Source organism: Zosterops lateralis (genome assembly GCF_965231275.1).
Source record: "Zosterops lateralis genome assembly, chromosome: 30".
NCBI classification, from domain to species: Eukaryota; Metazoa; Chordata; class Aves; order Passeriformes; family Zosteropidae; genus Zosterops; species Zosterops lateralis.
The window spans coordinates 5,746,264-5,762,123 of record NC_139790.1 but is presented as its reverse complement, the minus strand read 5'-3'; the positions used below and the strand labels follow the sequence as shown (position 1 = coordinate 5,762,123).

The 15,860-nt window shown below is 45.9% G+C and overlaps 1 protein-coding gene across 1 annotated transcript; it reads right to left on the bottom strand.

The window, feature by feature from the left end:
- Nucleotides 1-44: 44 nt before the first annotated feature.
- ANXA4 (annexin A4) lies at nucleotides 45-11,051 on the bottom strand. Its single transcript, XM_083880389.1, has 13 exons — nucleotides 10,750-11,051; nucleotides 7,359-7,414; nucleotides 6,191-6,266; nucleotides 5,712-5,806; nucleotides 5,317-5,430; nucleotides 5,056-5,146; nucleotides 4,329-4,408; nucleotides 3,891-3,947; nucleotides 3,389-3,482; nucleotides 2,791-2,886; nucleotides 2,302-2,360; nucleotides 1,893-2,015; nucleotides 45-1,635 (listed from the first exon to the last, which is right to left on the bottom strand). Exons 2-13 carry the CDS (start codon nucleotides 7,359-7,361, stop codon nucleotides 1,576-1,578), a joined length of 948 nt encoding a protein of 315 aa, XP_083736515.1. The 5' UTR covers nucleotides 7,362-7,414; nucleotides 10,750-11,051; the 3' UTR covers nucleotides 45-1,575.
- Nucleotides 11,052-15,860: the final 4,809 nt, after the last annotated feature.

Here is a 15,860-nt window from a genome sequence, read left to right as displayed (position 1 = left end):
TTCTTCCCGTGTCCCCTCCCAGAACACACCATCAGGTCAGGAAATACAGAAACAAATTCTTTATTAAATTTTCAACACTCAGCAGCCTGACCCAAGGCACTGAAACCCAACATGACCCACGGCATGAAAACCCATCCCCAGCCCGAGCACCTCCGCAGCTGCTGTGCTGTGCTGGGCATTTTCCTGTCCTGGGCAGAGCCCTCAGAGGAACTGGATACAGCTCTGCCTCCTCTGCCGGCAAAAGTCAGGAAGGTGTCTCCAATAGCAGCCCAGAGAACGAGAAAGAAAATTAATTTATTGGATGCCACAGAAGCATCTCCTATTCCAGCCAGCAGCAGACTGCTTTAGAAGAAAATAAGTGACAGAATTGGGGTGTGGCCACCTCAGTGTCTGAGCTTTGACAATGAAGCCTCAATCTCATCCTTCAGAACAGGATTATTATACACCAGTGGTAAAAAATAAATTGATAAGCCAAAGCAGAATCCCATTTTTGGAGTGAAAATGATGAACAGGCTGTAGGGTCTGGGGGAGAAGTCTCTCCTGGAGGTCAATGTGGACATCCATGTGAGACCCAGGCACAAGCATAGGATCTCTTACTGGTCCTGTGACATGGGGCAGCTGTCAGTCAGTGTGGGGAGATGTGGGCAGGTGTCCCAGGCAGGTCTGGGGAATTACCTCAGGGAGATTTGAGGAGCTCCCTGGAGAGCTGCCCCAGCACCAAGCTGTTGAGGTGGGGTTTTTGGGACAGGTCATTCCTTAAAAGCACCATTCCAATGACATCACTTTCCAAAGCAGGGTTTATAATACAACCCTAATTATTTATACTCCAATGATCCAGCAGAGAGACCAAAACCACAGGGCTGCTCTGGTGCCTGGTTAACCAGGTAAGAAAAAGGTTTTTCTCATGTTACCAGTGACAACTTCCCCACTTAGAGACCTAGAGGCAACATACATACACAGTACAGCCAGGCTGCTAATGTTCCACACTAACAGAAGCAAGTTAACATGTAAACATGCTTGTATTTTAGATATTTGGTTTCTTTGTGTTCTAATTACACTGACAAACTGAAGCAAACCCGTGTTCTGCAGTCTCCGTGTACCTATGAGGTTGGCTTTTCCCTGCGCAGCCTCTCACACTGTGCATCCAGGTTAGCTTTACTTGATGCATTTTGCTGGTGAACACAACAGCAAAGGGGCAGTTGGTCAGGAAACAACTTTTATACCTTTGGTTACAGCATTCTGTGTAAGAGGAGCCTCACCAGCCAGTTAGTAGGCAAATGGGTGTTCTAAGCATAAAAGTATCAAAAGGGTCAACCAGAATGGTCACTATCTAACCAGAGCATAACCTTACCTAAGTCAATAATCAAAGTAATTAATAAGGCATCTGGGGATAAAGAAAAAAAAAAGGAAAAAAAAAAAAAAAAAAAGGAAAAAAAAAAAAAAAAAGGAAAAAAAAAAAAGAGAGAGAGAGAAAGAAATCTCTATTGTGATTAGGCTCAATGAACTTAAAGATCTTTTCCAACCTAAGCAATGATCAGCTGCTTCCCATCACCCAGCAGGTTCCCCAGGCTTCCTTTAATCCTCCCCACCACACAGCCTGAGCAGAACCTTCCTGTAGTCTCCTGAGCAGTCTCCCTAGAGAGAGCAGAAAAAAGGCACACCATTAATTTTGCAGCTCCATGGAAAGCAAGATTCCTTTCAGCATAAATGACTTATTGTAGTGTTTGTATCCTCTTTGACAATTTAATAACCAAGAACATTCAGGAAGGTTTTCAGTACATAAATGTAAAGTCTCCTTAATTCCACCTCCTCTGAAATACCCAAAAAGTTGTTGAGAGGGTTTGCTTGAAGCTGCTTAGCAAATCCAAGTCTTTGTAAGATTCCAAGCTTACCTTAATGAAGGAGTGGAGCGATTTGCCATACATGGCCAGGAACTCCCTCCTAATGTAGAGCATGTCTATCTCTGAGCGGGACACCATCACTCGGATCAGCGTGCTGTCATCGGTGCCCAGGCCCTGAAGGGACACAACAACAGCTACAGCTGCACAGCACTGAGGACAGACCAGTGACAGCCACAGAGGTTTGGCCTTCTGTGGAATCCATTCCTGATTAGACCATTTTTGCATTAATGCGGGATCCATTACCAGCTCTGAGCTTCCTGAAGGAAAAGAGGACCACAGAAAGAGGACCTCAGACTTCTTTTTTTTCCCCCAATTAACACAGTTTCTTTCTCTCTAATTGCTGTCATGCTATTGACTTAAGCATGGAGAGGCAGGGGGAAAAATAGCAAAATCTCTTTACCTTCATGGATCTGTACAGTCTTTCAGCAAAATAAGCAGGTTTATTCCTCAAGCACTTTACTGTAAGGGAGACAAGAACAAGAGAATTAAAACAAACACTGAAGGATAAGGTCTTTCAAACCTTTCCAGCACTTTCCCAGTGCAGACGTTTTTTTCTGTAAAAATGCAACTCAACAAGCACAGTGCAGATAACCAGAGTCAGTGACTTGCTGTCAATTGATGTCTCCATGCCCAGTGCACGGCAATAAAATATTTTTAAGGCTTTAAAGATTACACAGAGCAAATGTTATCTGCCAAAGCAGCCCTTGGCAGAGAAATATAAAGCACAGAGCCTTCTTGCCAAGTCTTTGGATCTGCAAAGATTAAAACACTGTGGCTTGTAAAACAGTGAAAAAGAATCTGCCTCCTGAAGCTGTGCAAACAGTCAGGGCAAGAGACAGTATCTTTATTTAATTAGTTTGTAGACAAAGTTTTAAAGCAGGGAACTCACCGACAGCTAACAAAGCATCCTCAAGGTCTCCCGACATCTCAGATTTTATGCTGTCTGTGATATCCTTATTAGCAATAACTCTGTACACATCAAAAACTAGGAGGAAGAGTTGGATAAAAGAGCCAAGTGAGCTGCTTCAGTGTGGAACCCCTGAGGATCACTTTACAAGATCAAGCTCCTCATACCCCGTACAAATACTGCACCATTACCGTGACATTGTAAGCTAAATCAGGGCTGCCCCTCAGAAATAATTAATTTTAATTATCAGCCATCTTGCTAATTAGCCTACCACTGCTGCTAGGATTTTCCAGAACTGCTATTTAATGTAGAAAGTTTCCATGCTTAGCTCTGTCCCCTGGGAGTCACACTTCATTATCTCCAATTCACAGGCTAGAGGAAGCTGTATGGTTTTTCTTTTCTCAACTCCCATTTTGCCTCAGGAGGAAATAAAATGGTCTAAAAGAATTGAATCAACTGGCCCTAAGAATATCTCTTGTCTCAGGAAGGGATCACAATCAGCTAATGAACAAGTACAAAACTCCTACAAAAGTACTGTCCTCAAACAAAGGAAAAACCCAGGACACCAGAGAAGTTCTACCTCTGAGTAGGTGGCACCTGTTCCGTGTGCAGAGGATGGACATGAACTGGACCTCATCCGTTCCCCATTTCTTCTCCCCAGCTTCATACAGGCACTTGAAGACATGAACAAAGTGAGGATAATTGAGAACACCAGGTGTATATAATGAGATTTTTACTTCACAGAACCATTTGGGTTGGAAAAGCCCTCTAAGGTCATTGAGTTCAACCCTTCCTCTACACTGCCAAGGCCACCACTAACTCATGTCCCCCCGTGCCACATTCACATGGCTGTTGAATCCCCTCAGGGATGGGGACTCCAGCCCTGCCCTGGACAGCCTATGCCAGAGCTGAACAACTATTTCCTAATATCCAATCTAGTCTCCACCTGGGGCACTGCTGACTAGCACAACTTCAGGCTTACTCATCTACTTCGAGAAAAAGAGATAGAAACAGCAGGGATTCACCACACATCACACATACAAACCCAGACAGTTCTTGCAAGGAAGCAAATTATTACACACCTGAGCATCTTGTTGAGCAAGGGCCTCATCCACAAATGTTCCCTCATCTCTGTTACCCTGTGGAAATACAAGGATGAAAAATTCATTTCAACAGAGCAACTAATGGAAGTAAGTCCTGCAAATTCCCCATTCAAAAGCAGTTACTGGAGACGTATAATAGGATTCTTAACATTGAGTAATGGGTTACAAATACAGCAAAACATGATTCAGATGTGATTTGTTCTTTCTTTTGAAACAAGAAGCCATCCACTTTAAATTTAAAAGAGCATATGGCATTAAGGCATGTCAGAGTGAGGCTGGTCTCCCTGCAGAAGCTGGTGTGAAATGCTGGCGGGGTGAAATATAAGAGAACTGAAATAGCCTGAAGCACCTCATCACTGAGTGAGAGATGTCCAGCAGCACATTCCACCCCCATTATTTCCCCTGTCCTGGACTCACCGTGGCGAGGGACACGAGGACTCTGCGAAACATGGAGGATGTATCAGAGACAATGTCGTCCTCAAGAGTGGAGCCATACTCTGCCAGAGCGCACACACAGCAGATCTGTTACTAACAGGTCACAGAATCACAGGATTTTCTGAGTGGGAAGGGACCCAAAAGCATCATCACGTCCAACTCCTGGGCCTGCATAGAACCATCCCCAAGAGTCCCAGGATATGCCCAAGAATGATGTCCAAACACTCCTTGAGCTCCATCAGGATTGGTGCTGTGCACATTTTTCTAGGGAGCCTGTTCCAGTGCCCAGCCACTCTCTGGGTAAAGAACTTTTTTCTAACATCCATCCTAAGCTGTCTCCAGGATTTGAGTTGCCTCAGCAGTGCAGCACAGGGAAACAGGCATGTCCTGCTGGCCACATTGTGACTGGGACAAGCCAGGATGCTCTTGCCCTTCTTGGCTTTCATCACAGCAATCCAGCCATCATATTGAGGGATATAGGGCAAAATTAAGAAGCACAACCACTATAAAACTGGCAAAAGATCCACTATGGATAGACCTCCAGCTGACAAACATAACAACCCCACCCTATTATATTTACACCGACTCAATTTCTGTGCGTAATTCTCTTCCTTGATGCTGACAGACCCTTCTCCTGCCTCTCCACACACACCTGCTTACACACAAGTGGCTTCTGACCCAGTATGAAATTGCAGAGTGTGCTACATACCGAGTTTGTAGTTCTCATTGATGTGCCGAATCTCTGCGTTGGTGCGAGAAGCCAGGATTTCAATCAGGCAGCCTTCATCTGTCCCTGCTCCCTAGGGAATCACAGAGACAAGAGCCAAGATTTTGACAACTGTTTTGAAGGGCAACTATGACTTTTGTTTAATAGATATGGCTTAGTAAGAAACTCATAATTAATATACAATTATCCCACTGCATACTGAATTGACCATAAGCCATGTGACATAAAAAAGGATTTCCAAACCTTTAGAGCCCTCCTCAGTTCATGCACGTCATACATGGTGGTAGGAGTCATCAAACCAACGATCACCCTTTCAAAATTCCCACTCAGCTCAGACTTCAAGTCATCAATCAAATCCTAGAAGACAGAAAGAGAAGAAAGGAGAAAAAGACACAGCCTTTGAGAAGAGGAAGAACTTCTTCACCACTTTTCATCATGCTCCAGCCCTCCTTGGATGAACAGTTAACTTTGAAGTGAACAAGACCAAAAAAACCTGGCCAAGGAAAGCTTGTGCTCAGTGCCAACCATACTCTTGTGGAGACTGAGATGTTCTTCATATTTCACCTGAGTGGTACAACCCCAAAAAGTCCACATCTCCCAATTAGAGCCACAGGCAGTGATCTTTGAAGAGCACCTACCCTGCCAATAGTGCTTTTATAGGTGATCAGAACTTGCTGACGTTGGGAAACGTTCAGCTTGGTCAAGATCTCAATGATGGCATCTTCATCTGTGCCTGGAAGAAACCAATGAAAACCAGTCAAGCTGCTTGTACCAGAACCAGAGGCCTGCTCTGGCCTTGCCCAGGATGTACCATTGGCCACACATCCTTGCACAACCTGGGTCTCATCTGCGCATGAGTGCCTCAGCCCAGCAGCACCACACCACAGGACAGAGAAAACAAGAGCCAGATATTTTTATGTCTTTAGACATTTTTATGGCCAAGACTTGGATTTCCAGTGGGGTTCAAGTTGCCCAATTCCCTCCAGTGCCTTCACACAGCAGTGAGATGATGCAAATGGCTGAACTTCCCCTCAAAAAAAAAAAAAACCACCAGTAAAAACCTTCCCAACCTCCAGAGCTAAAAAAGAAGGATTGACAGTTGAGGGAGATAACTTACCAAATCCCTTCATGGCCTTCCTTAGTGCTTGTGCTTCTTGCTCAGCACTGAAAGTTGAGATGCCCTTGATTGTTGCCTAAACCCACAGGAGAGGAGTTATGAAAAGTAGCCACAAAGTGAGACATTTACAGAGTAGAGTTGAATTTAAAAAAGAAAGAAAATTCAAAAGATGCAAACATCTTTTTTGGAAAATGACAGCAAATAAAGTCCACCCTCCAAACATGAGTGATTTTATACCAGGGTACATCCTATTCTAAAAAGAAATGGTTTGTTCCACAGGGACTTCCCAGCTACATAAGAAATAAGCCACAGGGACTCAACTGAAAGGAGAAAATATCTTGATGTGGCTGCACACGGTGTATCTGCTTTCCAGTTAAATAAGGGCACACAGCCTAACATCTCTGTTCAGTCCAGCTTCTTCCCAGCAGTTTTCCATGTAAACCATAGAAAAAGCTGTTCCCATCAAAGCCCCATTCCTGACTTCTCTAAGAGCAGTTAAGGACCATCATTCTGTTAAATAACACACCAGGAAGTCCAATGTTTTACCTGAAATGGTGATTCACAAACAGGTTCTCCTGCCTCTGGTCTAATGCAATTTCTGGGGAAATACACTTCTCTTGCAAAGCTCTTCATGTTCCCAAGAAAATCATCAGCAAAATACCACTTGAGATTCAATGGGTAGAAAAATGTTCCCCTGTCCCTGGAAGTGTTTTAGGCCTGGCTGGACAGGGCTTGGAGTAGCCTGGTCTAGTGGAAGGTGTCCCTGCCCATGGCTGGAGTTAGAACTGGATGGTGTTTAATCTGTTGATGTTTGGGTTCCTTTCAACCCAAACCATCCCAAGATTCTGTAATAACAACCATAGAAATTGCTGCCTTGCAAGCTCAACCTGGAAAGAATAATATGCCTAGGAAGTTTATCTGGAGAAATTAATGTTCTTTGAATTAATATCTGATCTGGTTTTCCATTAACTCCCCAAATGCAAAAGCCTGTATGTGTGGGTCATTCTCCTCTATAACAAGGAAGCAGGAAGAGGTGATAAATTTACCCCCTTGAAGGCACAGTCAGTGACAGTGTTCTTCCTGCTGTGTCCTTATCTGAGCTCCACTCCCTATGTTTATCAGGTCAGAGCAAAGGCTCGGCAAAGCCTGGCACAGCAAACACACTCACCATCGTGCTCAGATCTCGTCAATCTGTTATTGTCTGTATCCAGGGCACTTAGACAGCTGTAATAATAATAATAAAAAAAACACTGGGAGTGTTAGTTTTCTAGCAAATAATTAATAGAATACACCTTCCCTTGAAGGTTAATGAGACTGGTTAAGTAACTATCTAATTCTCTGTCAACTAAAAGCAAGATTGAGCAGCCCAAGTGAACACTCAGGCAGCTTCCTGGAGTGTTCAGCCCTGCTTTATGCTGAGCAAAGGCTGGATCACGACAGCACAGGGCCAGAGCCAGGCTGGAAGGGATGTGGTGGACAGACAGGTGATTAGCACTGGTAATTTAATGATTCTTCTCTATTGCCTGCATGACAGCCTGGCTGAGGCTACAAGGAGAAGCAGACAGTGTTGCCCTGGGAGCAAAGAAAATAGACTTGATTCCCATGTCCTTCAAAACACATGGCTTTGACCTTGGCAGGTGAGAGCCTGAGGGTGAGCAAGGTGAGGATGAAGCAGGGTGAGGATGAAGTAGTGTGAGAATGCCCACACACTAAACTTGCCTAACCCTTCATGGATCCTGCCTGGGAGGCAGAGACATTGTGGTGTAGGTGAGCACACAAAAGATAACCTCACCTGAGCACTGGGCAGGAGAATGAATTTCCCTCTTAGTATTTTAACAGAATATTTTATATTCAACATCTCTCAGTTTGGTGCACTATGTCCTTCCTTGTAGGGTTGTAGTTTTAGACAACAAAACCCTTGAAAAACCCCGAAGCTACCTTGCCATCTGCCCAGAGTTATTAGTTCTGTTCATGATTTTGTTTTCAATCAGAGAGCCTTTGCATGGACACACCCAAATTTTCCTGTGTCCCTGATCACTCGACAGTATGTCACATACCAGGGCAAGGTTCACTTCCCTACAACCCAAGTTCATCCCAGCATCACAGGAGAGGAGTTATGAAAGGGAGACTCAAAGAGATACCTATATACAGTAGGGTTGAATTAAATAAAAAATAAATTAAAAAGATGCAAACACAGTGACAGCAAGTCAAGTCCATCCACCAAATGTGTGGTTTTATTCCAGAGTTGAGGGAGTTCTCTCATTGAAGCAGAAGCAGAGGTGCCAGCAGTGAATGACATCTCTCCCTAATTCTCCTCGTGGTGTTTAATAGCTGCTATCCATGAGCCCAGAGAGTTGTGCAAGATCAGGAGTGCGTTTGCTCCTGCTCCACATGACTCCTACAGACCTGGAATGCACAGAGCGAGCTGTTCAGCCCAGTTAACTCTGTGGTGGCACTTGCCATGGATGTGTAACACACAGGCATTCGCGGGTGCACCTCTACCTTACTACACCCTGTGCAATCCATAATTGCAACATATGGCAAGTATTAGTGTTGAGTTTGCTTTCTTTCATCTGATCATGAATTCCAGTGATCACAGTATGACCTAGACCTCAGAAAAGCCATCTTTGCTCTTCTCTAATAATTTTACAGAATAGCCAATTTTATTTGCTTTAGTTAGACACTAATTGAAGGCCCCAAATTTTACTGGTTTTTTTTATAATGCAGCTGGTTTGTACACAGAAGCAGGAATATCAGATAGGCTGGTTTAACAAGTCAATTAGAGGGCAAAATAAAGGTCAGTAGAAAGGAAAAGAGAAGCAGAGAAACTCTGAGTACAAATGAGCTGGCAGAAGGAAATCAAACCATGAAGAGAGGCTGCATGTACTGCACTCAGGGCAAATGCTCTCGCAACATCCATTAACAGCAGAAATACCACACAATATTGACTGCAAGACTCATTTCTTCCTCCTGGGAACTCTACTGGGAATTGAAAGAGCAGAGCACTGAAAAGGCAGCTGTACAAACCTGCTGCTCATTTTGCAAGCGCTAGTTTGTTCCCGATGCATTTCTGTGTGAGAATGAGCCACTGAGGTTACAGGTGGGAGAGCGAAGCAGTTCAGCCAGGCTGTCCAGCAGTGGCCCCTGTAACCCTTTCACAGCTGAAGGGGTCTGCAGGAACTGCTCATGCTGGGGTTTTAGATGAATGAAACTCTCCTAAGCCACCCCTTGGCAAGCAGAGAGAGAAAGGAATTGCTCAGCAGATTTGCCAGTGCTCAGCAGCTTAACACAATTCCTGGCCTACAGGGAAACATAGCTTCAGGACAGGAACAATACTTTGCTCTGTGTTTTGAAGAATTAAACTACGCATGCAAGTGTCAGCCAGCCAGTGCTATGGTCCTGATGTTATTTGCTTCACCCCAGAATAAAGGCCTGGTACAGTAAACCTGGCTTAGAAAAAGCTCAAAAGACTGTGCCTGGATCACAAGAGTGCAAGTGTAGGAGGGATCCCTCCCATTACTCATTTTTTTTTTCCATGGATGATCTTTTCCTGGCAGGCTTTATTAGCTAAATAGACTTTTTAAAGTCCATATCAACATCCTCTAAAAGCTGGATCCAGAATAAACTTAATTTATCAGAAAAGTGATGACACTATCATGTGTGCTGGCCAATTCAAGTTTAGGCTTGCGCACAATCAGGTTTTCCTGACTCTGCTTAAAGCACGAACACAGGAACCACCAAGGAAAGCTTCCAGCCGCTTAAGAGAATATAAACACAGGGCTTTTTCTCTCCCAGTTGAAGCTCGCACCCCTACACCTCGGATCTGGATGGAAACCCACCGCTTTGTGACCCTTCTACTTGTGAGGCAAACACTGGACTTGCCCGACGAGTTCCTTCATTTGGTGCACGTTTACCCAAACACAACCCACACCCTTCGCCGGATCAGATTTTCCACAGTTCCGTCCCCGCCAGCTGTTCCCAGTGTGCGGGATGCAATCCTGGCTGTGCTGCCGGCGTGCCCGGGCTGGAGCTGGGCTTAGCCGCACAGTCACCGACGCCGAGTTTGCAGCTCAGAAAAGGATCTCCCGTCTGCCACGAGCACCGAGCCACTTGAAATATCCCAGCGCCTCCCACACAATGACCTTTACCTGGCCACTGCCCTCAGGAGGAATAAAAATATGATTCTTATAGTCTTGTACGCCTCATTCAGCCTGTGCTCCCACCTCGAGTCACCCCCGCCCCCGCCATGCCCCCAGCACTCCAGCGGCCAGCGGGGAGGACGTGCCATCCTGGGCACGGCACAAATAGGAACCGAAACCCGCACTCCCTGTGCCCGGGAAAGGTCAGCCCTCCCTCCATCCCACAACTCCAGGCCGGAGCCCCCGGGCTGCCCCACTGCTGTGGCAGCGCTGGCATCGCTCAGCCCGGGGCTGCCACTCCCGCAACGCCATCACTGCGCGTTGGAAAGCGGGGATGGCGCTTGGGACTTTCCCAGGCCACTCCAGCCGTGCGGCCCCGTCCCCATGCCAAGGAGGTTTCCCCGTTCGCTTGGCACTCACCTGCTGTCCGGCGCGGGTCCCTGGCAGAGATGTGGAGAGCTTTGGTGGCTCTCCTAGGTGGCAAAGTCCCCGCCCTGGAGACACGCGACAGTGACGTGAAGGAGCTCTAGCCCTGCCCTGCCCTGCCCATCTCTGAACAGCTGGTTGTGATCCAGAGCAGGGAGAAGTTCCCGGGAGAGCCTCACTCACATTGCCTGTTTGGGATGTAACCCCCAAAGAGCACTTTTGGGATTATACGGAGGGCTGGCAGGCTGGGACGGCTTCCACGCTCCCCGGCATTCTCCGTAAAAGCCCCTGGGAACAGAGGGACTCTGGCCGCAGGCTCTGGTCTCTCACTCCCGCCTGCAGCAGGGCACACACGAGGGGGGAGCGAGGGGGACGACGGCGTGGAGCACACAGGCAGCAACATCCTCGAGCAAGAGTCCTGTTCTTTCCCCGGTGTTTGCGGGAATTTCTTATCCGTATCACCTGTGCTCCCACAGCACCTCTTTGGGTCTTCAGCATCCTCACCCCTTGTCTAAGAACTCTGCATTGCAAACAGGCATGATTTCAGTAAGGATGATTCTTTGCATAAAGATTATTCCTTTTGCCCCAATAAATGGCAGTGCCCTCAAGCCAAAACCCTTCAGACAAAGGGACTTCAGTTTTACGGTGATGTGACCCAGCCATGGACATAAACACAAGGCTGACAAAGGGAAATCAGCCTTGCAATAGATGTATCTTGTCTTCAAGTATTTATCCTCAGGAACTTTGGTCTCCTCTGATGCCAAAAGTGCTGTCGTTATCACGGCTAAACCAACCCTCTCAGTTTTCTTCCAGCTCATAGGACAGCTCTGTCTCATCCCTGTGCCTCTTTGCACATGCTCGTTTGCTGGAAGGGAACTAAATTTAGCAGCCGGGCTGCAGGCAAGCTGTGCCTCAGTGAGCATGTCTGTGTGGGTTGTTACAGCTCCTACTGCAGCTTAGCCTCCCAAAAGAGCCCCACAGAGCCCAGTACCTACTGCTGATGCAAGAAGACATGACCAGGGGAACAGAAAAACCAGGTTCGAGCCTCAAGCCTTTTCTCTTTTTGCACTGCAAAGCCTCTTTCCTTGCAAAATCTGGCACTTGACCCTGACCAGGATCCAGTGTGGACTAGCACATATTATAAACTGTCGCAAAGGAGAAACTCTTCTCTTTCCTATATCTGTGAAAGTTTCTATTCTCATCCCCTCTCACATCAGCAGTCCCTGCTCTGGGCCCATTTTAATACACCAGCAGAACTGTTGTGTTTCTCCATCTTACATTGCCAGTGATTTCTTTAGCCTGTGTATTTTCATCCTCCTGTTTGCTTCCCAGTCTCTTCAGCCCCTAGGACTAGAAGGCTCTGTCACTGCAGTGACTGGTATATGCAATAGTAATTATTTAATACCATAAGTTATTAATTTTCTTTACAAATTAGTTAAATATTGCACCAATCCTGCCATTCATTATTTTCATAATTTAACCTTTTCTGTCCCCCTGGGAGAGGCACCAAGTAGGAGGAATACTTAAAGATACAAAGTGTTTGTGTGGATATTTTTGGCCACCTGGAATTAGTCATGTAAGTGTAGTCCATTCAGCAGCCAGATCCTGACACATCACACAGCCAAGTTCCCTGTAATCTTGGCTGGTTTATGGGTGCTGGCTCCAGAGCCATCTGATTCAATCATGATTATTTTGACCAGAAAGAAAAAAAAAGAAAGGGAAAAAAAAAAAAAAAAAGGCACAAAAGCTTCTGAGCATACAGAGAGTTGGCTGAGCTTCTCTGGAAGGTGGCTAGAATAATAGGGGATTTAGGGAACCCTGTTGTAACTTGCTACAGGAGCTGCTCCCTTCAGGAAGGCGAAGAGTTGCTGCTGTATTTTCCTAGACAAGGTTCAGGTGACAAAGCTTTGTCTCTCCAGGAGCCCTTTGTGCAAGGTCTGCTCAGCTTTCAGCTTTGTCTTCATCTCTGAAAGGATGGAAAGGCTATTGTTTATCTTTCAGTATCTCCAGCTGAAGCACTGACTGGCATAGCTTTGCTGTCCTTGCATCCAAAGACAGCAAGGGACAAGCCCACAGTCCTAGCTCAGTGCAGTGACAGAGCATGTTGCTCTTCTGTACACGAGTATTTAATCTGTCCCATCAATTATTTTAACTACCTTTGTTACAAAGCTCTCAATCACCCAGTTTACTCAGTTGCACACATACTTTCTATTCCCATTCCATCCTGCTGTTTTCCCATCTACAAAAGACCTAATAAAAATTAAAGGTCACAGAAAAACAGACAGGGCAGTGTGCATTAAGTAAATAAATTGAGCTCAAGTAGCAGCCCATTAGGAAAGGGATATTTATTCAAAGTCCCACAATGAGAACAGAACTGAACCTCTAGAAAATGGCAGCACTTGTTTTTGCCTGAAGGACCTGACCTTTTAAATTTGTACTTCAGAAAGCAAAGGAGCCTTGTGCTAGGAGGAGAGATTTTCAGTGTGTCCTTTCATTAGCAGGTACTTTAGCTCTAGAGCTCAGGCCTTTAGCTCTAGAGAAACAGCCTCACATCATTCATTGAGCTCCAAATTCTGACATTAATGAAGTCATTCACCGAGCGAGAGTCAGAATTTGAGCCTTTGGGGATTAAGCTGGTGTTTTTAGGAGGTTCATAAGGGAAGTGCTCATTTTCATACCTGAATTTCCAAGCAGCAGACCCTGAAAATGGGGTTATTTAATGGTTGCACAAGGGCTGTGGGAGTGTATTGGATACTGTAGCTCAATGTTGTCTCCATAGCAGCAGTACCCGAAGGTAGGGTGGAGGCTGAAAACCAGCCCTTGCTTTTCTAAAGCACTGAGTTCTGTGTGCTTTTAAGAGGGTAATGAATGCTCTCATTCTGTGTATTAATATCACAATAGTCCCAAAGTGAACTGCAGTTGTTCCATTAGGGCTCGCTGGAGACATCCAGGGGCACTTCTGACCCTTAGAGCAAGGTTGTGTCCTTACCCGCTGTTCAGCACCGTGTAAGGTGAAACAGCCATTTCCACAAGTCAGAGATGTTTTGGGAAGAGGTGTTTTGAGGAAGAGGCAGCCTGGAGCTGTTGATCTATGATCAGAATAGAGCCCTTTTAACGCAAAGAGAGGAAGGAAGATGAAACACTCCCAGACCTGGGTAAGCAGTGCTTGTTTGAGGTGGGAAAACGGAACTATTCCAATTCACATAAGAAATTGGAATGTTCTTAATTCTTCATAACCATTAGAAACGCTGCTTCTGCACTCAGTATTATCAGGGGAATGCACAGCACTCTCTCTTTTAGCAATCCAGGCAGGATTTAGAACCCTGAGCACTGCTATGCTCAAAGTCAAAGTCTCTTTGGGTAGATTACATAAACATAAATGTCACATAGGGCCAAGAAGGAACTGGGGAGTAAACTGATTTGAGAAAATTCCTGTAACCCAAGATGCCTTTAAAATAAGAGATCACTTGGAACTCGGGAGCCCACATGCCTCAGACAATAATCTCTAAGGGGAGACAACGATGAGCACGGCAAGGATGAGACAGCCAGGAGTCGAATTGCCATTTCAAGTGTACATCAATCACCAGGTTCTCAAGGTGGGGATGATACTCGTGTGTTCTGCAGGCAGGCACACAGGAGGGGATCCCAGATGCTCTCACATTTCCTCATGCTGACAGCGCTTGCAGCATCTTGAGTGTGGGGGACTCTCCACACTGCTTTCCCCCAGCATATGCTATGCTGACACTGCATCAGAGATGCCTACCCACTCTGCCTTTTTCCCACAGAGAAACTGAAGGCTGCACTTGGCCACAGGTGCAGTCTGCTGTTTTCTTATATTCACTAAAGCTATATACAGCAGGGAATGCAAACAGTCCAGGGCCATCAGGTGGTCTGATGGCTTTGCTGGCTGCCTGTGTCCATGAATCCATCCAAATGGGAATGGGAGTCAGGAAATACCTCCAGAGTGGGAGGGGGATTAACGAATGTTTAATTAGCATACATATAGTTATGAAGAGGAAATGAGTAGCTTTAACTTTTTTCTTCCTAGCTAATATCTGCCTCCATGTAGTTTAATCTTACTTAGCTGCTCTGTAATTTGGCTATAACCCATTCGTAGAGGATGGAAACAGAGCTATGACTGCCCAGCTCAGGATGACTTTTCCGGACCCTACATTTAAACAGAAGTTAGCAGAGGGCGTGAGCAGACCCACGTGAGGTAGCTTGGGGCAGGAGGACACCCAACAGGATCCTGACACTTGAAACAGCTGATAAACCCCTTCTCAGGGAGAAAACCCAACCCGCAAATTTCCCTTAGTGTAGCAGCAGCTGCTATAAAGGACAGTGGGGAGCTGTGATGCAAAGTAATGTTCCTTGAGAAACACAGCTCTTTCCCACCCAGTGCTCCACCCCCTGGCTGTACACAGGGTCAATCCAGGCCATTGCGTCCCACCTGTGTTAGCCTGCAAGGCTCAATCAGCTCCATTATTTCTGGGTGTGCCATTACCTTGGATGGAAGATTGGCTTCCAGCCACAGGAAGCAGCCATTGCTGGAGCCAGTGAGGACGTCCTGCAAGGGCAAACAGGAGCACCAAGGAGGTGGAAACTTCCAGTTTTTAAACATGTAAAATACAGATCTGAGTTCTGAATAACCGTGTGATTAAGACTTAATTGTTATGCGGCGAATCCAGGAAAATGTGACTATGGCATTTTCTCCCCTAGACAGTTAAGTGTCAGTCACCAAGCACAGGAAGCTGTACCAGCTCTGTTCTCCGTCGTTGCTGCTCTTCGGGCTCTCCAGAAGGGGCCAGTGCGCCCTCGCCTTTCGGGGACCACAGGAAACCTGTCCAGGCCTGTGTTTTTATTTAGAAAATGCTGAACTGTCTGGAAAGTTTGATGAAGAGGGATGCAGCTGTATTAATGTGATTTTTCCTGGGGATTTGAATGCATTTTCTGAGCAGTGCCGGAGGACCAGGGATCAGGGAAGCAACTCTGTTGACCACACTTGGATATTTTAAACCTCATATCATGGGATTTTAGCAGCTTAAAATTTGGTGTTTAGGATTGAGCACATTTGTCAGACTCTGCAGCAGGACAAGCCTGGGAGC